This window comes from Pogoniulus pusillus, chromosome 23 (genome assembly GCF_015220805.1).
Source record: "Pogoniulus pusillus isolate bPogPus1 chromosome 23, bPogPus1.pri, whole genome shotgun sequence".
In the NCBI taxonomy this organism is placed as follows: domain Eukaryota; kingdom Metazoa; phylum Chordata; class Aves; order Piciformes; family Lybiidae; genus Pogoniulus; species Pogoniulus pusillus.
In genome coordinates this window covers 1,430,803-1,457,828 of record NC_087286.1, presented here as the reverse complement: position 1 = coordinate 1,457,828, position 27,026 = coordinate 1,430,803, and the positions used below count along the sequence as shown (strand labels likewise).

At 50.7% G+C, this 27,026-nt stretch overlaps 1 protein-coding gene across 1 annotated transcript in view; it reads right to left on the bottom strand.

Annotated features, from left to right (window-relative positions):
- Positions 1–27,026, bottom strand: part of LOC135185551 (macrophage mannose receptor 1-like) — a 71,430-nt gene that overhangs the window by 42,363 nt on the left and 2,041 nt on the right. The window contains exons 3-13 of the mRNA XM_064162331.1: positions 21,666–21,839; positions 20,407–20,565; positions 18,745–18,858; positions 18,169–18,303; positions 14,173–14,355; positions 11,835–11,992; positions 9,189–9,302; positions 7,317–7,432; positions 6,875–7,023; positions 4,708–4,907; positions 1,844–1,971 (exon numbers count right to left, since the gene is read on the bottom strand). Of these exons, the coding sequence (XP_064018401.1) occupies positions 1,844–1,971; positions 4,708–4,907; positions 6,875–7,023; positions 7,317–7,432; positions 9,189–9,302; positions 11,835–11,992; positions 14,173–14,355; positions 18,169–18,303; positions 18,745–18,858; positions 20,407–20,565; positions 21,666–21,839 (1,630 nt within the window). The remainder of the gene's footprint in view (positions 1–1,843; positions 1,972–4,707; positions 4,908–6,874; positions 7,024–7,316; positions 7,433–9,188; positions 9,303–11,834; positions 11,993–14,172; positions 14,356–18,168; positions 18,304–18,744; positions 18,859–20,406; positions 20,566–21,665; positions 21,840–27,026) is intronic.

The following is a 27,026-nucleotide window of genomic DNA, read 5'->3' as shown; positions in this document are numbered from 1 at the left end:
ATGGAGGAGAGTGAAAGCAAACTGAAGCCTAGCTTAAGGATCAAGGATCCCTTCTTGACAGCTGTCAGACTTGTGACTGTGTTCTGCTCAACACAGGAGTGTCTGATGTTTATCTGCCTCGGTGGCGATGGCTTCTTTATCAGACTCAGTAGTGGTATTGATCCTGTGCTTCCTGTGCTTTCTGTGTCAGAGGATGGGTTCAGCATTGACTACTTCAAAGGAGTCAACAGTTCACAGATTGGTCTTATCTATTGGACATAGATTCTGGAGAGTCTGGAGAGGTGGCTGAGGAGAATCTCATGAGGATCGATAAGGCAAAGTGCAAGGTCCTGAACCTGGGTTAGGGCAATTCTCGACATCAGATCTCGACATCCTCAGGCTGGGGGATGATGAGATTGAGAGTAGCCCTGCAGAGAAGCACTTGGGGGTGCTGGTGGGAGAGAAGCTGGCCAGGAGCCAGCACTGGGCATTGGTAGCATAGAAGGCTAAGGGCATCCAAAGCGGTGTTGCCAGAGATGGGAAGAGGGGATGCTGCCCCCCTGCTCTGCTCTGGGGATACCTCATCTGCACTGTTGAGTTCAGCTATGCAGCCCTTAGCATGAGAAGGACATGGACCTGATGGAGCAGGTCCAGAGGAAGGCCACCAATAGCCTCTCCTATGGGCACAGGCTGAGAGACCTGACAGTGTTCAGCCTGGAGAAGAGAAGGCTCTGGGGAAACCTCAGAGCAGCCTTCCAGTACCTGAAGGGGCTACAAGCAGGCTGCAGAGAGACTGTTTGCAAAGAGCTGCAGGGACAGGATGAGGGCAATGGCTGCAAAGCAGAGCAGAGCAGATGGAGATTGGCTGTGAGGAGCAAGTTCTGCAGCAGGAGGCTGCTGGAACCCTGCAACAGGTTTCCCAGGGAGGTGGTTGAGGCCCCATGGCTGGAGCTATTGCAGGTGAGGCTGGGCAGGGCTGTGGGCCAGCTGCTGTAGTGGAGGATGTCCCTGCTGAGTGCAGAGGGTTTGAACTGGATGCCCTTTGGAGGTCCCATTCAACCCAAACCATTCTGTGACTCTATGTTCTCTACCCTCCTAAAAACATCAACCTCACACAGTCATTTATTTCTAGACTATATCTAGAAATGACAATACACTTCCCCCCCCCCCCCCCCCCCCCCCCCCTCCCCCTTGAAGTTTGAAGCACAGATGAGTAGATGAAATGTTTGGCTGTTGAGATACCCACATGTTCCAGAAATCATCTCAGAGCATTCATAGACATTCCCATGAAGCTTTGCTGAGATCTGTGTGCGAGTTTGAAGGCAGCTGGAATGTTTTGGTGAGAAGAACTAGACCACAGGCTGTGAAAGGGAAGCAATGGTGATGTCTACTGCACTCACAGGCTTGCTGAGAGGTATAAGAACAAGAATCCAAACATAGATAAGGGAGTGGCTCTCTCTCCAGGCTGTGGGCTGCATTTTTTCTCTCTCTAACCTAACCTGATTTATCCACCTGCTTCCTAACCCCCCTGTCTGACCCTCCATTCTGCCTTGGGCACAAGGCAACGTCTGTGGTAAGGTAGGGGAGTGGGAGAAGGTGGAAGGGCAGTTGGGAGCCCCTCCTGGGCACTCAGGTTTCTGGGAGGGCTGCTGTGTTTCTGTGTTACCTTTTCCCTTACCTATTTCTGTCTGTAGCTGTATGTACTGTAACTATCTGCTTGTGTATTGTGCCAGCTGTAAATAGAAGCTTCATTCAACTCCCAGAGCTGCTCAGTCTAGTCTGGGTGACTTCCAAAGTTGGGGGGGGGGCAGGGAACACCCAAACCATCCCAATCTGGCAGGACAGAAAGGCAGCAGACACTCACTCCATTGCTTGCTGTAGCAGCTGTTCCTCCTCTTTAGCATTGATGGTGGCCAGGTCGCCTCCTATCTGCCTGCAGAACTCCCGAGCTTCAAGCCAGGATTTCTTTTTCACAGTTGATCTGCAAAAACACTGTGGGGAAATTTATAGAACCATAGAATGGGTTAGGTTGGAAGGGAGATCAAAGCTCAGCCAGCTCCAACCCCTCGCCATGGGCAGGGACACCTCCCACCAGAGCAGGTCACTCAAGGCCTCTTCCAACCTGACTTACAGTTTCACAGTGTCACAGTACCACAGTGTCACAGCATCACAGTATCATCAGGGTTGGAAGAGACCTCAGAGATCATCAAGTCCAACCCTTTAGCACAGAGCTCAAGGCCAGACCATGGCACCAAGTGCCACGTCCAGTCCTGCCTTGAACAGCTCCAGGGACGGCGACTCCACCACCTCCCCGGGCAGCCCATTCCAGTGTCCAATGACTCTCTCAGGGAAGAACTTTCTCCTCACCTCCAGCCTAAATCTCCCCTGGCACAGCCTGAGGCTGTGTCCTCTTGTTCTGGTGCTGGCCACCTGAGAGAAGAGAGCAACCTCCTCCTGGCCACAACCTCCCCTCAGGTAGTTGTAGACAGCAATGAGGTCTCCCCTGAGCCTCCTCTTCTCCAGGCTAACCAACCCCAGCTCCCTCAGCCTCTCCTCGTAGGGCTGTGCTCAAGGCCTCTCCCCAGCCTCGTTGCCCTTCTCTGGACACGCTGGCCATGCAGTTCCTGATCCATGAAATGACTACCTGTGCCCCTGCTCCCTCAACTGCTTTTCCCAGGGCCTTGAAGTCCCTTTTGATAGCTTTTAGCCCTCTGGTGTCAACCTCATCATTCCCTGCCTGTATAACTAATAAGGGATAGCATTCAGAGGGCTGCACTGCAGTAGGCAGCCTCCTGGTACCATCCCTGACCCGGGCCCCAGGGAGGCAGCAGAGCTCCCTGTGGGAGGGGTCTGGCTGGCATATGGAGCCCTCTGTTCCCTGCAGAAGGGAATCACCAATAACAGTCACCCTCCTCTTTTTCTTCTGGGTACTCGTTCTGATGCGAGGGGGAAACTGATTTGTTTCAGTTGCCCTCCCAGCCGGTGATGCTTCTGCCTGCTCCAAAACCACCTCATCCTCAACCTCTAGTGCCCTCTATCTGTTGTGTAAGGGCAGCTGAGGAGGTGAGGATGGCTGGAAGGGTTTGCCCTTGCCCCTTCTGGCAGGCACCTGCATCCATTCTGCCTTGTTACTTGGTTCATCTCCCTCTGGTACGAGGGACTGCAGAGCATGGTGCTGTAGGTCCAGCTCTCTTTCTCATTCCCTTTCAGCCTTGAGACGTTCCACTCCGTCCCTGGAGTTCAGCCACTGGGTGAAGCAGACTATGAATCTGCTCACCCCTAATGCAGCCATTGCCTCTGTCTGCCTTGACTCCCAGTGCCAGGCTCCAACACTGCTCACAGGCAGTGGCCTGAACACCTGCATGCCTACGGGTGGGTTCAGTTTGGGTGCTTCTACCGAGTTTGCAGCATGCCTCCCTTTCTGCGGGGCACTGATGGAAGGTGGCTTGGGGGTGGAATTTTTGGGGGGGGCTGTGGGTTGGTTTTGTTTGTCTTTCTTTTCTTTGTTTATTTTGGGTTTTTTTGGGGGGGAGGTGTTTGTTTGGTTTTTTTGTTTGGTTGTTTTTTTGGGGGGGGTGTTTGTTTGGGGTTTTTTTGTTTGTTTGTTTTTGGGGGGTGTTTGTTTGGGGTTTTTTTTTGGGGGGGAGTTTTGTTTGGGGTTTGTTTGTTTGTTTTTGGGGGGGTGTTTGTACAGGTTTGTTTGTTTGTTTGTTTATTTTTGGGGGGGAGTGTTTGTTTGGGTTTTTTGTTTGGTTGGTTTTTTGGGGATGTTTGTTTGGGTTTTTTGTTTGGGTTTTGGGGGTGTTTGTTTGTTTGGGGTTTTTTTGTTTGTTTGTTTTTGGGGGCTGTTCGGGGTTTTTTTGGTGGGTTTTTTGGGGGGGTGTTTGTTTTTTTTTTGTTTGGTTGGTTTTTTGGGGGTGTTTGGGTTGTTTGGGTTTTTGGGGGGGTGTTTGGGGTTTTTTTGTTTGGGTTTTTTTTTTTGGGGGTTGTTTGTTTGTTTGGGTTGTTTGGGTTTTTAGGGGGGTGTTTGGGTTTTTTTGTTTGGGTTTTTTTTTTTGGGGGTTGTTTGTTTGTTTGGGTTGTTTGGGTTTTTAGGGGGGTGTTTGGGTTTTTTTTGTTTGGGTTTTTTTTGGGGGGGTGTTTGTTTGTTTGGGTTGTTTGGGTTTTTAGGGGGGTGTTTGGGGTTCTTTTGTTTGGGGTTTTTTTGGGGGGGGTGTTTGTTTGGGTTTGGGGGGGGCTGTTTGTTTGTTTGTTTTGGTTGGTTGTTTTGTTTTGGGTTTTTTGGTTGGTTTTTCTCTCCCCAGCGCTGGCTGCGGCTGGGCTGAGCAGAGCAGAGCAGAGCAGAGCAGAGCGGAGCAGGCAGCCTCGGTACCGCTCTCGTCCCTAGCCAGGCTCTGGCACCGCCGCTGCCGCTCGCTTCCACCGCCCGCTCGCCAGGCGCCGCCGCTCTGCCTCGCCCACTCAGCCCCGCAGACCGCAGCGCCTGCCGCTGCTGCCCCCCTCTGGGGTGCTCCGATTGAGAGAGTCCCGAGGTGAAGAAAAAAACCTTCGAAAAGGCTTCGAAAAAGAGCGCGTTTCGGCGGAGCCAGCCTCGGGACTGCTCTCCTCCCGAATCAGGCTCTAATAATAATGATGCCACTTCTTCTTTTTCCTTTTCGCCTCACCCCCCACTTCCCCAGATGGAGCAGTTCAAAGCCTTTCTTGTTATTTAACTCTTTAGGTGCTTACTTTGAAACAGGAGCTGCTGAGGTGGTTTGATTGCCAGCCTTCAGGGCACGCCAGGGCAGGAGCAGGGGCTGGCAGAGGTGGAGCCATTGCACCCTTTACCCACTGTTTGCAGATGTATTTCTGCTTTGTCTCGCAGTCCAGAACATCCCATAACCCAGCTGCAGTCCCGGTTCTCATAGCCACACATCCTGGGTTGTTTCCTTGTTGAGAAAGAAGAACACATGCTTGGGGCTGTTGCGTTCTTTCTTCCCACTCCGAAGCAGCAGCCCTGCACACCTTGTCACCAGCCTGGAGTGGCAGAGTTCTAGCTTAGGTGGTTTTCATACAGGGGAAGAGAGCTGTTTTCTGTCTGAGGAGATCTGGGCTGCCCAGGGAGGTGGTAGAGTTGCTGTCCCTGGAGGTGTTCAAGAAAAGGCTAGATGGGGCACTCAGTGCCATGGTCTGGTTGACTGGATAGGGCTGGGTGCTAGGTTGGGTTGGTTGAGTTTGGAGGTCTCTTCTAACCTGGTTGACTCCATGATGCTATGATCATGAGCAGGTCTGGATAAGAGAATCACAGCAGCATGAATGCTGGATAAACCCTTTAAGATCAGCAAGTCCAACCACAGCCCAACCATCACGAGCACTGAACTCTACCCTGAAGCACCACATCTACAACTTCATGGAGGCTTCTGCACCTGACTTCTGTAAAACAGAACCACAGAATGGTAGGGCTTGGAAGGGACCTCCAGAGCTGGGGGGTGGATGTCAGGATGAAGGTGCCAGACTCTGTTTGGTGGTGCCCAGGGATAGGACAAGGTGCAAGATGGAAGCCAGAAGGTCCCACCTCAAGATGTGAAACTTGTTTGGTGTGAGGGTGCTGGAGGCCTGGAGCAGGCTGCCCAGAGACATTGTGGAGTCTCCTTCTCTGGATCCTTTCCAGCTCCACCTGGGTGTGCTGCTGTGTGGTCTACCCTGGGTGAATCTGCTTTAGCAGGGGGGCTGGACTCAATGATCTCTGCAGATCCCTTGCAAACTCTAATAGCTATGATTCTGTGATGCTTTGGGGCGATCAGGTTCCCATCATGGCATTTTGAGCTCTTGTTTTCTGTTCCCCACAGTGTGATCCAGAATAGAGGTCCCTTAGCATCACAAGCAGAAAACAACCAATGATGCTGTGATCAATTTTGATACTGTGCTTAGGGAACTCGAGCAGAAAATCCTCATTACAGCTACTCTGTTTCAATCTCTTCTCCCATGCTGATTTCCCCACTAGAAGGCTGAATGTGTCTCAGGAACTGTCTGGAACTCCTGATTCTGTCTGTGAGGAGGAGCCCAAAGGTTGATCTTATGTCTGAGATTCCTGAAACTGCATGTCAAGGTGTCCTCTGACATTAAAATGAAGGTTGAGAAATGGCAGTTCTTGGAAAAAGAAATGAAAGCTTCAAAGCATAAAATTCATAGAGTCATGGAATGGTTTTGGTTGGATGCACCTCAAAGATCATCCAGTTCAAACCCCCCTGCCATGGGCAGGGACACCTCCCACCAGCACAGGTTGCTCAAGGCCTCATCCAGCCTGGCCTTGAACAGCTCCAGGGAGGAGGCAGCCACAAGCTCCCTGGGCAGCCTGTGCCATCTCACTTACTGTGAAGATTTTCTTCCTAATCTCCAGTCTAAGTCTGCCCCCCTCAAGCTGTAATTCATTGCCACTTCTGTTGTCACTGCAAGCCTTTGTAGGAAGCCTCTCCCCAGCTCCCATGCAGCTCCTTCAGGTACTGGAAGGCTGCTCTGAGGTCTCCCTGGAGCCTTCTCCAGGCTGAGTAGCCCAATCTCTCCTAGTCTGCCCCCTTAGAGGAGGTTCTCCAGCCCTCTGGTTATCTTTGTGGCCCCCTCAGGACCCACTCTAACAGGTCCATGCCCTTCTTGTGTTGGGAGCTCCACAGCTGGACACAGGACTACAGATGTGGTCTCAGCAGAGCAGAGTAGAGGGGCAGAATGCCCTCCCTGCGCTACTGCCCACACTGCTTTGGCACGTTTGGGCAGCCAAGGAGGCAGCTGGCAGTTGGGGCTGAGTGCATGTTACTGCCTCATTCTCTCAAGATATGGGAGGTTCTCCAGCCCTCTGCTCATCTTTGTGGCCTCTTCTGGACCCACTCCAGCAGTTCCATGTCCTTCTTACGACACCTACCAGGCTTTGCTGCGTCCCAGTGTGTGAAGGAGACAGCTTCACCACTGGCCCACCTGAAAGTGCCTTGCTCCTCGGTGTCAGACAGGCCAAGCCAGAAGTATTTGTCAGGCCTCAGCCCCAGCAGGCTGGTTAGATAGGCTTGCTCATACCTGTAGAAGGGAGCACGATGGCACAAGTGAAAGCAAAGCACTTTCTCCACATCCTGCCTGTCCAACACAGTGATGAATCTTTTTCTGCTTTGCCTTGCTTCAGTCTGAGGGAAAGGACCTTGTGGTAGCATTGGGAGTCTACAGATCCAGAGGCAGAAGTGAGGCTTTGCTGCTGCTCAGCCAGAACCCTGGCCTGGAACTCAAACAAGTGGCAGTTTGACCTGTAGTCCCAGGGATGTTTCAGAGCATGCAACGTTTGCCTGTTTAAAAGTAAGGAAGAGTCATCCTCATACCTGCTCTCGACCGTGGCTAAGTGACCTCCTTCTCCTTGACAAGTGGCATTTGCTTCTGCAAAGGCTGCTGGGGCATGTCCAGTGAAATAGCAGTGGGCCCTGTACCTGGTCCAGCCCTGTAACATGGATTTCACAGTCACAGAATCCCAGACTGGTTTGGAAAGGATCCCCAGAGGTCATCCAGTCCCATCCCACCCCCTGCTGCAGTCAGCAGAAACATTTGCAATGAGAGCAGGTTGCTGAGAGCCCCAAACCACTGGCCCTGGAGTGGTGCCAAGCAAGGGGCATCTCCCACCTCCGTGGGTATGACCACCCTCACTGCAAAGCATTTCTCCCTTCTCTCCTGTCTGAGTTTCCCTTTTTCAGTTTCAAACTATCACCCCTTGTCCTGTCACAGCAGACCTAGCTCTAAAGCCTATCCCCAGCTTCCTTCTAAGCCCCATCCCAGTGTTAGAGTCAGAGGATCATAGAATCAGAGGATCATGGAATCCTTTTGGTTGGAAAGGCCTATAAGATCCAGTTCAATCATTAACCCAGCACTGCCAGGTCACCATCAAATCGTGACACTCAGCACCACATCCCCATGACTTTCAAACCCCTCCAAGAGACAGAGACTCCACCACTGCCCTGGGCAGCCTGGGCATTCACAGCCCCCACGTGGGAGAAATTGTTCCTCATGCCACACAGAATCAGAGAACTGTCAGGGCTGGAAGGGACTAAAACCTCCTGAAAGCTTCAAAGCTTCAAATTAATAGATTCATAGAATGGTTTGGGTTGGAAGGGCCCTTAAAGATCATCCAGTTCCAGCCCCCTGCCATAGGCAGGGATACCTCACACTAGAGCAGGTTGCCCAGAGCCACATCCAGCCTGGCCTTAAAAACTGCCAGGGATGAGGCTTCCACCACCTCCCAGGGCAACCTGTGCCAGTGTCTCAGCACCCTCATGCTGAACAACTTCTTCCTAATGTCTAATCTAAATCTGCCCTCCTCTAGCTTGGATCCATTCTGCCCAGTCCTACCACTACCTGACACCCTGAAAAGTCCCTCCCCAGCTTTCTTGTAGCCCCCTGCAGATAATGCAGGCACACTAAGGTCATCTCAGAGCCTTCTCTGCAGCCCCAGCTCTGTCAGTCTCTCCTCACAGCAGAGCCCTCTGATCATCCTCGTGGGCCTGCTCTGCACCTACCTGACCCTCCCCTGGGGCAACTCGAGGCCATTTCCTCTTTTTTCTGTCACTTGTGTTTTTGGGAGAAGAGGTCAATTCCCTCCAGGCTCCAACCTCTTTGGGGGGAGTTGTAGAGAGTCAGATGGTTTCCTCTCAGCCTCTTTTTCCTCAGGTTGAACAACCTCAGGTCCTTCAGCTGCTTCAAAAGCAGCAACTTTAAAGTAATTGTGATAGCACATATTAAGTGAGCTGTACTGCTTCATGCTGAGTGAAACAGAACCAGCACAGAATCACAGATCCATTGAGTGTTAGAGGCTGAAAGGGACCCGCAAAGCTCATCCACTCCAGCTCCTCTGCCTAAGTAGCATCACTCAGGGCAGGTCACACAGGAACACAGCCAGGTGGGGTTAGAAAGTCTCTAGAGAAGGAAACTCCACAACCTCTCTAAGCAGCCTGCTCCAGGCCTCCAGCACCCTCATTGATAATACCCTCATTATTAGAAAGCTGATTTTGCAGTAAAACTACAAGATGCTTCTAAGCAGCTTCTGTAAATGGCTTTTCTAGAATGTGAAGTTCCCAAAATGTTACTGAAACCTGAGTGAAAGAAATTGTAAAATCTCTACACAAACAATGTCAATAATTGAGATCATTTTGAATCATTCTCAAGACAAGGCACTTGTTTGACCTGGGAAATGCTTTTTTGCTTACCTTTTTGCAGCCTTCATTAAGGATTTCCTTTTCTCTGCCCATTTCTGGTGCACCCTTTTTTTTACAGATGTAGCCAGCTTTTTTCTCACAGCCATAGTCTGCCCAGTAGCCATCCTGTGGCAGGAAAAGGGATGAAATAGCAATAGCTTCATAGAATCAACCAGGTAGGAAGAGACTTCCAAGCTCATCCAGTCCAACCTATCACCCAGCCCTATCTAATCAACCAGACCATGGCACTAACTGCCTGTCATGATAGGCCTGATGGGCCATAAATAGGCTTATACATGTCCTGGCTTGCCCAAGCATATTTTTCTGCTCTCCCTCCTGTTAAGGGGAGAAGCAGCCACAGGAAAGAAGACAAAAGAACCTGAAGCCACCAAGTCTAAGGTCTCTGGCCTGCCCAGACTTGTCTTGGTCCTGTGGTAAGCAAGGTACACACACTTAGCTTGTGCCTGCCCTGTTCCCAAATTTGGGTAAAGCAAGCCTGTGGCTTGGCCTCATCTGGTCAGGCTTGGCTAACTGCCATGCTGGGTGGCTGCTCTGTGTCCAAAGGGCCTTTGATCTCAGCCCACACTGGTCAAAGAAGCACACAGGTAAACGCAGTGTGCTCTGCTGTGCTACTCATGCCTGCTGCCACTGCTTACCTTCTTGTCTGCCTGCAAACTCCACTGGCATGAGTTTGCCAGGACCAGGCTCTAACTGCCTGCACAGCCAGCATGACATCGTGCTGAGAGTGCTCATGGCATCGCACCCTGCCTGCACCGGGAAGTCTCCTGCCAAGATGAGATGTCCTGGACATACACAGATGGTCCAGAGTGGCCAGGAGGCAAGGCCAGAGCTTGTCTGCCTCCTTTCCCCAGAAGCCTGGGAAGAATCAAGTCTCAGTGCCCGACAAGACAGAGTCCCCTGAAAGCACTGGGGCACTGCCTGGGTCTGTGACCAGCCCCATGAGTTGGGTAACAGTAACTGTGTGAGTGAACACTTGAAAGCCTCTTTGTACTTCTCCATTGCCTTCTGCCACAAGCAGAAAGAGCTCCTTGAGCCCATGCAGTGGGCAAGCAGTGTGCTGGCTGTGAGCAGCACTGGGCCTCAGGAACCTTCTCTTGCAGCTCAGTTACTGTTTCTGTACTGTGCTGGTTGCTACCTGTGAAATGCTGCCCTGACCGTGCAAGAACCAATGGTTATTAACGTCAGTGGTCGGGGGGTGGTGAGAGGTCTGAACTTCAGCACTCAGAAACAATATTCATTTTGGAGAGTGCCATCTCACACTAAGTAATTTCCCCTTCCTCAAAGTGCCCCATCCAGTCTTTGCTTGAACACCTCCAGGGAGGGTGACTCTACCACCTCCCTGAGCAGCCCGTTCCAGTGCCAATCTCTGTGAAGAAATTCCTCCTAATATCAAGCCTATGCCTCCCCTGGCACAACCTGCCCCCCCTACTCTTATGAAACCACCCAGGCTAGACTCAGCCAGCTGGAAGCTAAGGGATGAAGCTTTATCTTCACAGCTTAGCACAAGGTGCAAGCAGAGAGTTACAATAGTTACAGCTATAGGCAGAAATAGACAAGTTAAAGGTGATACAGAAACACAACTCCCCTCCCAGAAACCAGAGCCCCCAGGAGGGGCTCCCAACCACCCTTCCACCTTCTTTCCACCCCTCTACCTTACTCCAGAGTTTGCTTTATGTGCAAGGTGAGGTTGGAGGATTGGCCAGAGGGGTTAGAAGCAGAAGGATTAGTTACACAGAAGCCCAGGGAGAAACACAGACTCCAAGAGACAAAGACACACACTCTGTCTTATCTATGTTTGTGTCTTTGCTTTTATACATCTCAGCAAGCCTATGAGTGAAGCAGACATCAGCATTGTTTCCTTTTCACAGCCTATCATCTAATTCTTCTCACTAAAATATTCCAATTAGCCTCAAACTAGCAGAGATTAAGCTTGAGAGTGTAAAAATGTTTAGCATTTCCTTTCTTTATAATGAAAATTCTTCATTTTCCTTCTGCTTTCATTTTGAAACAGAATTTTCTTTCCCCTTATCTAGTGGCTCCAGATGGTGGTAAAACTAAATCTGCCCCCACTCAGTGAACTGGTGAATTTGGCTCTGGCAGTACAGCTAAGACTGGTAGGTGTGAGAAGGGATGAGGCTGCAGGGAGCTGGTCCCCAGCCTGTTCTGCAGGGTCCTGCACAGACACATGTGCCATGCAGGAATGGGCAGAAGAGCAGGCATGAAGGAGGCAGCAGGGAGCCTCATATTCTGCCACTACCCCTGGAGGAAAGGGACTAGGAGAATCTACTCAGAGTACATCCAGAGGCCTGTTTTATAGCCCTAATAATCTCATTAGTGCTCCAAGAGAACATTTTATTAGTGATGCAGCAAGGAGTGCATTTGACACTATAACCTCATCCTTTGTTCCCACATCCCCTCCTCCAGCTGCAGCCAGTTGCTAGAGGTGTTTAAAAGGAGGCTGCATAAGGCACTTAGTGCCATGGGTTAGTTACTTAGAAGGTGTTAGGTGATAAGTGGGACTCTGTGATCTCCAAGATCTTTTCCAACCTGGTCAGTCCTGTGATTCTGAGTGGCCAGAGTGTTTTATGAAGAATTCAGCTTCAATAGTAACAGAAAATATGTCTTGAAGGATGCTACCTTGCCCCTGATGAGCACACAGTCCTCTGGCCTGCTGTGGGTGCTGGAAGGCTCTCCCAGCTGCCACCTGCTGTAGGTCACTGGGCTGCCATCAGTCCACTCGAAGTACATTGGCACCCTGCGGTCATTCAGCCCAATCCACAGCCTGTCTGCTGGCTCTGAAAGCAAGAGAATACAGCCAGGAAAGAGCTCTGCTGCTGCTGCAGCTGGGGAGGGGAGAGGAGGGGAGAGGAATCATAGAATCATAGAATCAACCAGGTTGGAAGAGACCTCCAAGATCATCCAGTCCAACCTAGCACCCAGCCCTGGCCAGTCAACCTGACCATGGCACTAAGTGCCTCATCCAGGCTTTGCTTGAACACCCCCAGGGACGGTGCCTCCACCACCTCCCTGGGCAGCCCATTCCAGTGCCAATCACTCTCTCTGTGAAGAACTTCTTCCTAACATCCAGCCTATACCTACCCTGGCACAACTTGAGACTGTGTCCCCTTGTTCTATTGCCGGTTGACTGGGAGAAGAGGCCACCCCCCACCTGGCTACAATGTCCCTTCAGGTAGTTGTAGACAGTAATAAGATCACCCCTGAGCCTCCTCTTCTCCAGGCTAAACACCCCCAGCTCCCTCAACCTCTCCTCATAGGATTTGTGCTCCAGGCCCCTCACCAGCTTTGTTGCCCTTCTCTGGACATGTTCCAGCACCTCAACATCTTTCTTGAATTGAGGGGCCCAGAACTGGACACAGCACTCAAGGTGTGGTCTGACCAGTGCTGAGTACAGGGGCAGAAGAACCTCCCTTGTCCTGCTGCCCACACTGCTCCTGATGCAGGCCAGGATGCCATTGGCTCTCTTGGCCACCTGGGCACACTGCTGGCTCATCTTCAGCTTACTATCTATCAGTACCCCCAGGTCCCTTTCCTCCTGGCTGCTCTCCAGCCACTCAGTCCCCAGCCTGTAGTGCTGCTTGGGGTTGTTGTGGCCAAAGTGCAGAACCCTGCACTTGGCCTTGTTAAATCTCATCCCAGGAGGGGAGAGGAGGGGAGAGGAGGGGAGAGGATTTCACAGCAGGCCAAATGGAAAGTAGAAAGTTGCTCTTCTTCACAGGCCAGGTATGTCTGGTGTGTCTGTAATTGTTGCCGGGTGATTTGCCAAGCCCCAGCCCCCTACAGAAGGCCTTGTTTCAGCACCACATTGCTGTTGTCACTTCTCTTCCTAGAAAGTCCCCTGGCTGCCCAAGATCTATAGGTGACTGCAATGTCCTGTACCTCTATGCTGACACCTGTCAGCCTTTCCAACTCGTAAAGGTCAAAATAGCTTTGTACAGCTTCTGGTGCATGTCCTGGAGACCTGTGCACCCCAAAATTCCTCTCCCTCAGTGGTTTGAATGGAGGAAAGGCACAAAACACCTGTTCCCCCTCCCTGCCCTGCAGGCATGAAGGGGGCAGCAAGGGGCCCTGCTGGCAGGAGGGGTGCCCGTGCAGTGCCCGCGCTGGGATCAGGCTGGGACTGGCTGTGTTCTGCGTGCCCAGGCAGTGCTAACTCTGCTCTGTGTCTAGGAACAGTGTAATTATTGGGGGGCTTCCTGCCTTGGGGTTCCTGCCTTAGAGTTCTCCCCTGCCTGGGTAGCTCCTGCAGAAGCAGTCCCCTGGAGCTCTGAAGGACAAGCTCCTGAGGGACAGGACCCTCCCTGCTTTGGAGCCTCCCACCACAAGCACCCCCTTTATGCAGCCTTGATAGCCTTGAGGAGCCTCAGAGGGCTTTTGGAAGGGAGCAAGGGGACAAGCATGTGGACTGCCCTTTCTTTCAGCCAGCCTGACTCACCCGTGAGCAAACTTTTGACTCAGCCTGATTAATAGTGGGGAATGCTATATTTAGTAGCTTAGCCTTTTCCAACTCCTGACTGCCAAAGTAATCAGATTTACCCATGGTATCCTTGTAGATCTTCTCACTCTAAATGAATCTGCTGATTAAAACTAAATTAATTTCTGTATCTAGTTTTGGGGGAGGGTTTTGGGACAATAAAACAACTCTATTTCTATAGATTCCTGACTCAGCCACATTAATTCCCTGCCTCCACAACAGTGCACCATCAGCCCAGCTGGTGCAGGAAACAGGAGAGGCAGGAAAAGAACAGAGGGAGAGGGAAATGGAAAGGGAAGACCAAAAGAGAAAAGGCAAGAAGAAAAGAAAAGAAGGGAAAGGAAGGGAAGGGAAGAAGAAAAAAGGAAAAATGTTGGACAGGAAGATCTTTGAGATATCTTCAGAGGTCCTTTGTGACTCTGTGACTGTGTCCCAGTTTGGCCTGCAGGTGCTTCTTGCCACCCCCAGCGCAGAGACACTCACTGTAGTCCAGGCGAGACACTATAAAGCTGTGCTCCTCAAGGCTCTGGATGCTGGCCAGGTGACTGCTTTCCCTCCGACAAGAGCTCAAAGCTTCCTCCCATCCTTTGTTCTCCCTGAAGACCTTGTAGCAGTGGTCTGTGTATGGCACCCATCCCTCTGGGCAAGCAACAGGCCCAGGGTCACCTAGGAGCAAGCAAAGTGCAGAGACTGAGCAAGGGACATGACACTGAAAATAGTTTCAGCTTACATGTGCAAAAGCTCCCCACTTCTCTGGAAGTGCCCACTGTAAGGCAATGAAAGACAGAAAACACAGCAAACCTGGAACATCTGAGCTGGGAAGAGGAAAGCTTTTTAGTGCAAGCCTTATCAAATGCTAAAGTCCTTCTGTGGGCAGATGCCTGCAAGAAATACAGGAATGTGTTCCTTTGAGCAGCTTCTGTCCTGCTCAGACAGCAGAAACCAGAGATTCTCTGCACCTAACATAAAACGCTCACCAATTTGTCAAAGATTAAGTACAGGTCTACAGCTGGTCTGGATGGGTCTACAAACAGGGAAACAACAAGGGAGACATCATTATATACTTCAAATCATGGACTCACACAATGTTAGGGGTTGGAAGGGACCTCCAAAGCTCATCCATTCCAACCCCCTGCCAGAGCAGCATCACTCAGGGCAGGTCACACAGGAACACATCCAGGTGGGTTTGGAACATCTCCAGAGAGGGAGACTCCACTCCCTCTGGGCAGCCTGTGCCAGTTTTCTGTCATCTTCACAGGCAAAAAAATTCCTCCTCATGCTTCCATGGAACTTCCTCTGCCTCAGCTTCCACCAGTGCCCCTTGCCCTGGCACTGGGCATCCCCCAGCAGAGCTGGCTCCAGCCTCCTGCCACTCACCTGTACATCTTTATAACCAAGACTGGGGGCAGCTGTGCTAGTGTGAAGCAGGGTAGAATGTTTGGGTGAGAACTAGGTCATAGGCTGTGAAATGAAAACAAGGGTGATGTCTACTTCCCTCCCAGTCTTGCTGAGATGTATGGGAACAAGAAGTAAAACCATTAGATAACACTCTCACTCTCAGCATCACTCTCGCTCAGGCTGCTGGCTAAGCTGCAGCTCTCTAACCTCACCCTCCACTTTGGGCTAACCCACTTTGCTTCTTACCCTTTGGCTGAACCTCCATTCTTCCTTGGGACTGGGGTAAGGGTGAGAGGGGCAGGGGGAAGGTGCAGGGGTGGTTGGGAGCCCCTCCTGGGCACTCAGCTTTCTGGGAGGGCTGCTGTGTTTCTGTGTTACCCTTTACCTTGTCTATTTTCTGTTCTCTTGTATGTTGTGCTAGCTGTAAATATAAGCTTCATTCAATTTCCAGAGCCAGCTGAGTCTAGTCTGGGCAATTTCCAAAGTGTGGGGGGTGGGGAACACCCAAACCGTCACAGCAGCCCTCAGGGTTCTCCTCTCCAAGCTCCTAGCCCCAGCTCCTCAGGCTCTCCTTGTAAGGAAGACGTTCCACAGCCTGCAGCAGCTTTGTGGCTCTGCACTGTGTGATGGTTTGGGTGTTCCCTGCCCCCCCACACTTTAGAAATCACCCAGACTAGACTCAGGCAGCTCTGGGAATTGAATGAAGCTTCTATTTACAGCTTAGCTCATACACAAGCAGATAGTTACAGTCCATACAGCTACAGACAGAAATAGGCAAGGGAAAAGGTAACACAGAAACACAGCAGCCCTCCCAGAAACCTGAGTGCCCAGGAGGGGCTCTCAACTGCCCTTCACCTTCCCCCTGCCCCTCTCAACCTTCCCCCAGTCCCAAGGAAGAACGGAGGTTCGGCCAGGGGGTTAGGAAGCAAAGTGGATTAGTCCAAAACAAGGGTGAGGTTAGAGAGCTGCAGCTCAGCCAGCAGCCCCAGCGAGAGAGGTTATCTGTATTTGTATTTCTTGTTCCTGTACTTCTCAGCAGGCCTGTGAGTGCAGCAGACATCAGCACTGTTTTCCTTTTACAGCCTGCAATCTAGTTCTCACCAAAACTAGCACGCATTGGACTCTCTCAAGCACCTCCCTGAGGTCCCTCTTGAACCAGGGAGGGGGCAGAACTGGACACAATATTCCAGATATGGCCTCAGCAGGGCAGAGTAGAGTGGCAGGAGAACCTCTCTTGACTTATTCACCACAGCCCTTCTAATGAACCCCAGAATGTCCTTGGCCTTGTTGGCCACCAGAGCACACTGCTGGTTCATGTGAACACCATCCACTAGGACCCCCCAGGTCCTTTTCCCCTTCACTGCTGTCCAGCAGGTCAGACTCCAACCCATACTGATCCATGGGGTTGTTCTCTCCCCATCTTTTCTCCTTGCCCTGTGTTGACATTTCTTCCTTTTGCTTACTCTAAGTAGCTTCCTACCTCTGCATAATGATTTTAGTTTGGTCTGCCTTGTCCTGTCCAGTGTGTGCGCCAAGGTGTGCTAGTTTGAAGCTAGCTAGAATGCTTTGGTGAGAAGGATTAGATCACAGGCTGTGAAAGAGAAACAGTGATGTCTACTTCACTCATAGGCTTGCTGAGAGGTATCAGAACAAGAATCCAAACATGGATAAGGGAGTCACTCTCTGCCTGAGCTCTGGGCTGCATGTCTCTAACCTCACCCTCCATCTCTCTGATTTATCCACCTGCTTCCTAACACCCCTGTCTGACCCTCCATTCTGCCTTGGGCACAAGGCAATGTCTGGGGTAAGGTAGAGAGGGGTGGGAGAAGGTGGAAGGGCAGTTGGGAGCCCCTCCTGGGCACTCAGGTTTCTGGGAGGGCTGCTGTGTTTCTGTGTTACCTTTTCCCTTGCCTATTTCTGTCTGTAGCTGTATGTACTGTAACTATCTGCTTGTGTATTGTGCCAGCTGTAAATAGAAGCTTCATTCAACTCCCAGAGCTGCTGAGTCTAGTCTGGGTGATAAGAGTGTGGGGGTGGGTAACACCCAAACCGTCACACAAGGGCAGACCTGACTAGCCAGACAGACACTGGTGGGGCAGATTGGGCATTCTTCACTTCTCTGTTTCCTTCTTTCTCTGTCGTGGGCCTGGAGATGAGAGCAGGAAAAGTGCTGTAGAGGAGCTTCTTAAAGAGAATGGGCTTGTGAGCAGTCCTGCCTTCTTAGCTGAGCATCAACAACCGCTGTGAACTCTGCAAAGGGGTCGTGAGGAGTTCACCTGCCTGACAAACAGGTAGCAGTGAAAGGAATAATAACAAGCAGGCTGAGCTGAGCATTCTGACCTTGGTTCCCACAGTTTCAGGATGCCTTACGTGGGGGAGAGAAGAGATAGCAGACACCTGATCAATAACTAGGCGTGGTGTATGCAACAGACTGCATTGCTCTTGCTTAGGGCATGCCAATGTGTAAGTGTGTGCTCTATGCTCAAGTCTATAGAAATGGAGTCAGAACAAACAATGAAGGTCTCTGGTAGGGTTCAGGTTGAATTGTGTGGAGTCCATGTGGCATCAGCCTGATCGTATTGGTGTGTGTAGCTGTGTGTGACAGGCTCTCAGAGGGTGCCACGGCTGCAAGAGTCAGATCAGATAAACAGGCAATAGGTTCTATGTCTAATGATATTGGTGTGTGTAGCTGTGTGTGACAGGCTCTCAGAGGGTGCCACGGCTGCAAGAGTCAGATCAGATAAACAGGCAATAGGTTCTATGTCTAATGATACTCTCCTGGTGATTTTTGCCATTGTGAATGATGAGCAAGCCAGAGAAGAGTGTTTAAGCTGAGAGAGAGTAGCTTTAGACTGGATCTCAGGAAGAAGTTCTTCAGTAGGAGGGTGGAGAGATTGTGGAATAGGCTGCTCAGGAAACTTGTGGCTGCTTCCTCCCTGGAGGTGTGCAAGGCCAGGTTGGTGAGGCCTTGGGCAACCAAGTCTAGTTGAGAGGTGTTCCTGCCATGCTGTCCCAAGTCCCTTCCAGCCCAAGACATTCTATGATTCTGATGCTTTAAATCTTCCATATATACCCACATACCTGGGGGAACCAAAGTGGAGTTTGTTTTCATACAAATGTAACCAAGTTTCTGATCACATTCCCAGTTTTGCCATTTGCCTTTCATTTCAGGATTCAAAACTGCACAGAGTTTTCCAGGTTCTGGAGAGGGGCTTCCTATGGGAGAGGTACAAGAAAGCAAATGTTCACTTTTCTGAAAAGCAAACAGAGCCATAAGCTCTAAAAAGTGCCCTGCTGGCTGAATGCAGTGACCCAAAGGTCACTTCTTCCCCAGCCCTGGCAGGAGCTGTGCTCAGTCCCTTGGAGTGTGAATGTCCACTTAAGTGGCTATGAACACTTTAACCTCTCGTGGTTCTGTTGCTGGAGACAAGAGATGGAAGCCCATCTATTCTGGGTAGAGACAGCATTGCTGCTCAGCCAAAGCAGTGCTGTAACATGGGAAAGTTTCTGCCTTGGATTGCTATAGAAACACAAACCAGATGAGTTTTTACCAAAGCTAAACCAGGAAAAGCTGAAATACACAACTCCTGCCATGGCTGCCTGGTAAAGGAGTACTTGAGGTGTTTGTACTGAATGCAGTCTCAAGACCACAGCTACCTGGAGCCCAGTTGAAGTAGCGTAAAGGGCTGCCCCCGATCCACTCCCAGCCACTCTGCAAGTCCAGCCTGTTGAGCCCAATCCACAAGGCTGAATCTGTGTCTTCTGTTAACTCTAATCAACCAAAAGAAGATAAATCATTTTACAGATTGCAAATAGTCTCTAGGAAGACTTAGAGATCTCAAATGTCTAACAGTGAACTCCTTCAGGTGTTTAGACAGCTGAGAAATTGAAATAGAGAATCTTAGGGTGGGTTTTGGACCTTCAGCATCATCTGGTCCAAGCATTAGCCACGTCCCTCAGCACCACATGTAAGATCCAGGGCATACACCCTTGTTGTTATCCTTGAGTAGAACTTTATCAAAGTCACATTTAGCTAAACTACTCTTAAACACGTGCAAACTACTATTAAACACCTTTAAACTAGTATTAAGCACAGATAAACTGCTACTAAACACCCTTTTGCTACTATTAAACATCTTTAAACTACTATTAAACTACTACTGAAACTATTAAACACATTTAAATTACTACTAAGCTACTATTAAACTGCCATTAAGTACATTTAAATGACTGTTAAACACATTTAAATCACTAATAATCCACTATTCAAACTACTGTTAAGCACATGTAAACAACTATTAAGCTGCTATTAAACTAATATTCAAAGTACTATTAAACATATGTAAGTTACTATTAAACATATGTAAGCTACTATTAAACATATTTAAATTACTATTAAACTACTAGTCAAACTACCATTAAATTGCTGCTTAAATTACCATTAAACATGTTTTAACTGCTATTACATTACTACTTATACTATATATTGCTACTATATATTACTACTTACACTATATGTACTACATTACTACTTATTAAACACATTTTAACTACTATTAAACAGAAAAAAAAAAGATAAAGAAAAGAGGTGGGGGGGAAGGGGAGGGAGGAAAATAAAAGGGGGGAAAAAAGGAAAAAAGAAAAAAAGGAGGGGAAAGGGAAAAATACAAGAAAAAAAGAATAAATGAGGTGAAAGTAATGAAAAAAAAGAGGGTCAAAAAGAAAATAGTAAGAGAAAAAAGGGAAAAGGGGGAAAAGCTACAAAAGGGTGAAAAAAGAATAAGGAAAAAGGGAGGAAAGTGAGAAAAGCTGCAAAAGGAAAAAATAACAAGCAAAAGGGGGGAAATGACAAAAAGGGGGAAAAGAAAATAAAAAATGGGGGAAAAAAGAAAAAAAAAAGGAGAAAAGGAAAGAAGAATAAAAGAGAAAATACACGAGGGGAAAGTTACAAAAGGGGAACCAAAGAAAAAGGAAAAAGGGGGAAAAAGAAGAGAGGGGGAAAAAAGAAAATTAAAAATATAGGAGGGAAAAAGAGAAGAAAATGAAAAAAAGAATAAAAAGGAGAGAAAGAGAGAAAATGTTCCTATAAAATGCCTTTTTTCACTAGGAAGTCCAAGTGGTCCTCTGGTGGCCTGCTGGAGCGCTGGGAATGCCAGCTCCGTCTGGCAGTGCCTTCAATGCAAACTCGCAGCACTGAAAGCTTTTCCTTACTCATGCATCCAGACCTTAAATCAGCCAAACCTGCACCGATTAGCCCGAACTAGCCAAACCCACCGCAAGTAGTCCTTAGCTGCGCTGAGGGGCTGGACAGATCCTTACCCTTCAGGTGTATCTGCTGGTGGATGTCTGTGACGCTGAGTAACTCTGCCCCCTGCTGCCGGCAGCTCTGCCTGGCCTGCTGCCAGCTGAGAGCCGCTTCGGAGTTGATCTGGTAGTGGACATTTGCTGCTGGATCTGCAGCCCAGCTGCTGTCCATGTCTGTGGGGGAGATGATTGCTTTAATGGTCGTAGTCAAAGAGGGGTGGTGAGAGCTGCTCCTGCCCCTCTACTGTGTCCAGTTCTGGACCCCTCAATTGAAGAGAGCTGTTGAGGTGCTGGAAGGTGTTTGGAGAAGGGCAGCAAGGCTGGGGAGGGGCCTGGAGCACAGCCCTGTGAGGAGAGGCTGAGGGAGCTGGGGGGGTGCAGCCTGCAGCAGAGGAGGCTCAGGGCAGAGCTACCTGAAGGAAGGTTGTGGCCAGGTAATAGGTTGGACTCAATGTTCTCAGACATCTTTTCTAACCTGCTTAGTTCTGTGATTCTGTGATACTCTGCCCTGCTGAGGCCACATCTGCAGTGCTGTGTCCAGCTCTGGGCCCCCCAGTTCAAGAGAGACACAGAACTGCTGGAGAGAGCCCAACACAGAGCCACGAAGCTGCTGAAGGGAATGGAACAGCTCTGCTAGGAGAGCCTGAGGAGCTGGGACTTGGGGCTTGGAGAGGAGGAGCCTGAGGGCTGCCCTCAGTCCTGGTTATAAAGATGTGCAGGTGAGTGGCAGGAGGCTGGAGCCAGCTCTGCTGGGGGATGCCCAGTGCCAGCACAAGGGGCACTGGTGGAAGCTGAGGCAGAGGAAGTTCCATGCAAACATGAGGTGGAATTTTTTTGCCTGTGAAGATGACAGAAAACTGGCACAGGTTGCTCAGAGGGAGTGGAGTCTCCCTCTCTGGAGATGTTCCAAACCCACCTGGATGTGTTCCTGTGTGACCTGCCCTGAGTGATGCTGCTCTGGCAGGGAGTTTGGACTGGATGAGCGTTGGAGGTCCCTTCCAACCCCTGACTGTGATGCTGTCATCCTCACACCCACTCTCTCAGCTACTGATAGACATTGCTCAGGTCCCTCTCAGCCTTCTCCCCTCCACACCAACCAGCCCCAGGGCTCTCGTCCTTCCTTCACAGCAGAGCTGTGGCAGTCCCTTTCAGCATCCTTCTGACATCACTGTGGAAAGTGTCGTTTCCTGGCGCAGAGAGCTGCAGGCTGGGGTGGCTGTGCTGGCAGGGCAGCGCCAGGCTGAGGGCAAGCTGTGCGTGCAGAGGCAGCTCACCTGCGGCGGGGCAGAAGCCGTAGCGCTGGTCCGTGTCGTAGTCCGGGCTGGTAGCGCACCAGCGGCGCCCGTCCCGCCGGCCCGCGGCCGTGCACGCCCCGTACCACCGCTGCTGGTGCAGGAAAGGGAACACGCAGGGGGCCCCGAAGGCATTGCCCAGCAGCGTGAACGTCTCTGAGAAGACAAAAGAATTGACGGGTGTGGTGGGTAAGAAATTTAAGACACACACACACTGCTGAAATTTAGCAGAGCAGCTCAGGCAGCCCAGACACAGCCCTGTGCTGGCTGCAGCCAGAGCAGTGTGGGCACAGGGCAAGGGAGGGGACTCTGCCCCTTGGCTCTGCTCTCCTCACACCCCACCTGCAGTCCTGGGGGCAGCTCTGCTCTGAGGACAGGCTGAGAGTTTGGGCTCTGAAGCCTGGAGAAGAGAAGGCTTCCAGGGGACCTTGGAGTGGCCTCCCAGTATCTGAAGGGGGCTGCAGGAGGGCTGGGGAGGGACTAGTCAGGCTGTGTCCTCTTGTTCTGTTGCTGTTTGCCTGGCAACAGAGCCCAACCCCACCTGGCTACAGCCTCCCTGCAGGCAGCTGCAGGCAGCAATGAGCTCTGCCCTGAGCCTCCTCTGCTGCAGGCTGCACCCCCCCCAGCTCCCTCAGCCTCTCCTCACAGGGCTGTGCTCCAGGCCCCTCCCCAGCCTTGCTGCCCTTCTCCAAACACCTTCCAGCTGTTGCAGAATGGCTAAAGGAAAATGGACATGACTTAGAGGTGGGCAAGCAGGATGAGTATATAGAACTAAATTAAGGCTGTGCTAGGCCACACTGAAACAAAGACATATTGAATAAACAAAGGCAGCATTTAATGTGACTAGCTAGGGAGGCACTGTCCTTGACGAGTCAGCGGACAACTCAAGCAGAGCAGGATACAGCTAACTCTGAATAAGATAAGAAGTAGTTTGCTGCTTGCAGCTGCACGTAGCAAGTAGGTGCACCATGCAAATGGGGTATTTAGAGATTCAGCCATTTAGCTTCTTACATGTATGCATATATTATCTGTAGCACATATAAGTGCGTGGCTACTAAATAAAGTCACTGGCTTTTGATCCACACTGGACTGTGCGGTGTCCTTGCACAGTGAGTTCAGCCCTTCTCCGCCAGATCTGCCTCACCGCATCCAGCACCTCAACTTCTTTCTTAAACTGAAGGGCCCAGAACTGGACACAGCACTCAAGGGGTGGTCTGAGCAGTGCTGAGCTCAGGGGCAGAAGGGCTGCTCTGATCCTGCTGGCCACATTGCTCCTGAGCCAGCCCAGGATGCCATTGGCCTTCTTGGCCACCTGGGCACACTGCTGGCTCATGTTCAGCTGCCAGCCAGCACCCCCATGTCCATCTCTGCCTGGCTGCTCTCCAGCCACTCTGTCCCCATCCTGTAGCACTGCATGGCATTGTTGTGGCCAAAGATCAGAACCTGGCACCTGGGCTTGTTCACACTCTGGCATTGGACTGTGCCTATCTGTACAGCCTGTCCAGGTCCCTCCACAGGGCCCTCCTGCCTTCTAACAGATCCACACTTGCTCCCAGCTTGGTGTTGTCTGCAAACTCACTGATGCTGGACTCAGTCCCCTCATCCAGATTGTCACTGAAGACATTAAACAGGACTGTGCCTAGCACTGATCCCTGGGGCACACCAGTAGTGCCAGCTGCCAGCTGGATGTGGCACCATTCACCACCACTCTCTGGGCTGAGCCTTATCATTTTAAGCATTACTAAGGCTTATATAAAACATGCAAGAGGATGAACCAAAATGTTAAATGTAAAAGCAGTAGCTCACAGGTTGGGCAACAAACACCTCAGTTTTCACCCCAGAGACCATATGAGTATCTTAGAATCATAGAATCACAGAATGGCTTAGGTTGGAAGGAACTTTAGAGCTCATCTACTTCAATATCCCTGCCATGGGCAGGGACACCTTCCACTAGACTTGGCTGCTCATCCAGCCTGGCATTAAACACTTCCAGGGATTTGGCATCCACAACCACTTGGGGTAACCTATTCAGGAGTCTCACCACTTTTGTCCCTCAGCTCAAGTCTAACCCTACTCTCCCTCAGCTTCAAACCCTCCCCCTTGTCCTGTCTCTAGACACCCTTAGGAAAAGTCTCTCTGCAGCCTTCCTGTAGGACCCCTTTAGGTATTGAATGGAAGCTTTAACATGTCCCCAGAGTCTTCTCCTCTCCAGGTTGCACACCCTCAGCTCCCTCAGCCTGTCCTCATAGCAGAATTGCTCCAATCCTTGGATCATCTTCATGGCCTACTCTGGATTCACTCCAGCAGTGTTCTACACACAGTGGAGCAGCTCCAGCACTCAAGGCTCAGGGTTTAATACTCCCTTTTAGTTATTTGTAGTAAAATAGTGTGTATCTTGTGGAATATATAAACATATTGATGAAAGGAGGTTGGATTCAGCTGGGGGTGGTCTCTTCTGCCTAGTAATGAGTCATAGGAAAAGAAGAAATGGTCCTAGGTTGCCCCAAGGGAGGTTTAGGTTGAACATAAGAAGAAACTTCTTGACTTGAAAGTGTTCTCAAGCACTGGCACAGGCTGCCTACGGAGGTGGCTGAATCCCCATCCCTGGAGATCTTCCAAGTGGCAGAGCTGCGATGCTGAGGGACATTGTTTAGCCCCAGCCTGGGCAGAGTTAGAGAATGGTTGGGCTGGATGAGCTTGAAGAGCTTTTCCAGTCAAAGTTGTTCTGTGATTTCATGGTTGTGTGGAAAAGTACATTGCATGGAGTCTTGTGGCAGAAACCCTGTGGGCTTCCCAAGCAGTATGGGTAGGAAGTAAGAGCATGGATCAGATGGATCCTCGTTGCTGTTACAGCTACCTGAAGGGAGGTCATAGCCAGGTGGGGTTGAGCTCTGATCCCAGGCAACCAACAACAGAACAAGGGGACAGTCACAAGTTGTGCCAGGGCAGGTTCAGGCTGGATGTTATGAGGAAGTTGTTGGCAGAGAGAGTGATTGGCATTGGAATGGGCTGCACAGGGAGGTGGTGGAGTTGCCATCCCTGCAGGTGTGCAAGAACAGACTGCATGGGGCACATAGTGCCATGGTGTTTGATTGGATAGGGCTGGGTGCTAGGTTGGATTGGATGATCTTGGAGGTCTCTTCCAACCTGCTTGATTCTATACTATGAAAGGGCACAGTTCCGTCTAGGTGAGCAGCATTCGTCTGAGAGTCACGCAGGCTGAAACATTGGTTCCATCCTTAACCCTCCTGTGGCTGGACTTCTTGCTGACAGAGGGCATGAACTGATAACCATGAGCAACCTGTGCTGCAGAGTGTCCTTGAGCACATCCTGGAGGCAGGAACTAAGGGGGTGATAATAGCCCCCACATGCAGCTGCAGGAGGCAGGGGCTGCTGGCCGCAGGAGGCTGGCCCTACAAGTTGTTTATGTAAGTTTAACCTACCTGTGCCTCACACACAGCCCTAAGCCTGTCTGTGCCTTCCACATGTACCAGTCGTAACTAAGCCAGCTGTGCAGGCCTCTGCCAAGCTGGCACACAAGTCACTGTGTCACTGCAACAAAGATGATCTGGAGAACAATGATCTAACCAGATTGGGGTTACAGTTGTTACTCTGGTGGTGCAACGCTGGCACCCTCCTGCAGCACTCATCTTTCTACCCACATCCATCAGAGTTGGAGGCATTTCCAAGAGACAGGGATGTGGTGCTGAGATACATGGGTTAGCTCCAGTATAACAATCAAGAATCAAAGAACTCTTTCAGTTGGAAAAGACCTTTAAGGCCATTGAGTCCAACCATTCTCTAACTCTACCAACTCTGGTGCTAAACCATAGCCCTTGGCATCACATCTGTGTGACTATAAAACACCTCCAGGGATGAGGATTCAGCCACTTCCCTGGGTAGACTGTGCCAGTGGTTAAGAACTCCTTCAGTGAAGAAATTTCTTCTAACATCCAATTTAAACCTTCCTTGGTGCAACTTGAAGTCATTTCCTCTTATGCATTCACCTGCTGCTAGGGAGAAGAGACCAATATCCACCTCACTACAACCTCCTTTCAGGTAGTTGTAGACACTGAGAATGTCTTCACTCAGCCTCCTTCTCTACCAGTCTTAGTAGAGTTAGAAAATGACTCAGCTGAGAGAGAGATTTGCTATTGGAATGGGCTGCCCAGGGAGGTGGTGGAGCCACTATCCCTGGAGGTGTTCAAGACTGGATGAGGCACTTAGTGCCATGGTCTGGTTGACTGGCTAGGGCTGGGTGCTAGGTTGGGCTGGATGAGCTTGGAGCTCTCTTCCAACCTGCTTGATTCTGATTCTATCTTAAAGGTCTTTTCCAACGAAAAAGATTTTATACACACACACACATGCATATAAACAAATATATCTATGGGGTGAGTGCCAAGAGGATGGAGCCAGCCTCTTCTTGGTGATGCCCAGTGACAGTACAAAGGGCAATGGGTGGAAGTTGAGGCATAGGAGGTTCCATGTGAACCTGAGGAAGAATTTTTTCCCTGTGAGGGTAACAGAGCCCTGGAACAGAGCCCAGGAGGGTTGTGGAGTTTCTGTCTCTGAAAATATTCCAGATCCACCTGGATGTGTTCCTGTGTGATCTGCTCTGGGTGATCCTGCTATGCAGGGGGGCTGGACCAGATGGACAAAGAACTGGCTTGACAGTCACACCCAAAGAGTGGCTGTCAATGGCTCCATGGCCAAGTGGAGGCCAGTGACAAATGGAAACCCTCAGGGTTCAATCCTGGCACCAGTCCTGTTCAACATCTCTGTGGGTGCCATGGACAGAGGCACTGAGTGCAGCCTCAGCAAGTTTGCTGCCCACACCAAGCTGTGTGGTGCAGCAGCCAGGCTGGAGGGCAGGATCCATCCAGAGGGACCTGCACAGTCTGCAGAGATGGGCACAAGCCAAGCTCAGGAGGTTCAGAAAGACCAAGTGCAAGGTCCTGCAGCTGGGTCAGGGCAATCCCAAGCACAACTCCAGGCTGGGCAGGGAGTGGCTGGAGAGCAGCCCTGAGGAGAGGGACCTGTGGGTGCTGCTGGAGGAGAAGCTCAACAGGAGCCAGCAGTGTGCACTTGCAGCCCAGAAAGCCAAGCAGAGCCTGGGCTGCAGCAGAAGAAGTGTGGCCAGCAGGGCCAGGGAGGGGATTCTGCCCCTCTGCTGTGCTGTGCTGTGCTGTGCTGTGCTCTGCTCTGCTCTGCTCTGGTCTGGTGAGACCCCACCTGGAGTACTGCATCCAGTTCTGGAGCCCCCATTACAAGAGGGATGTGGAGATGCTGGAGCATGTCCAGAGCAGGGCCAGGAGGATGCTGAGAGGGCTGCAGCAGCTCTGC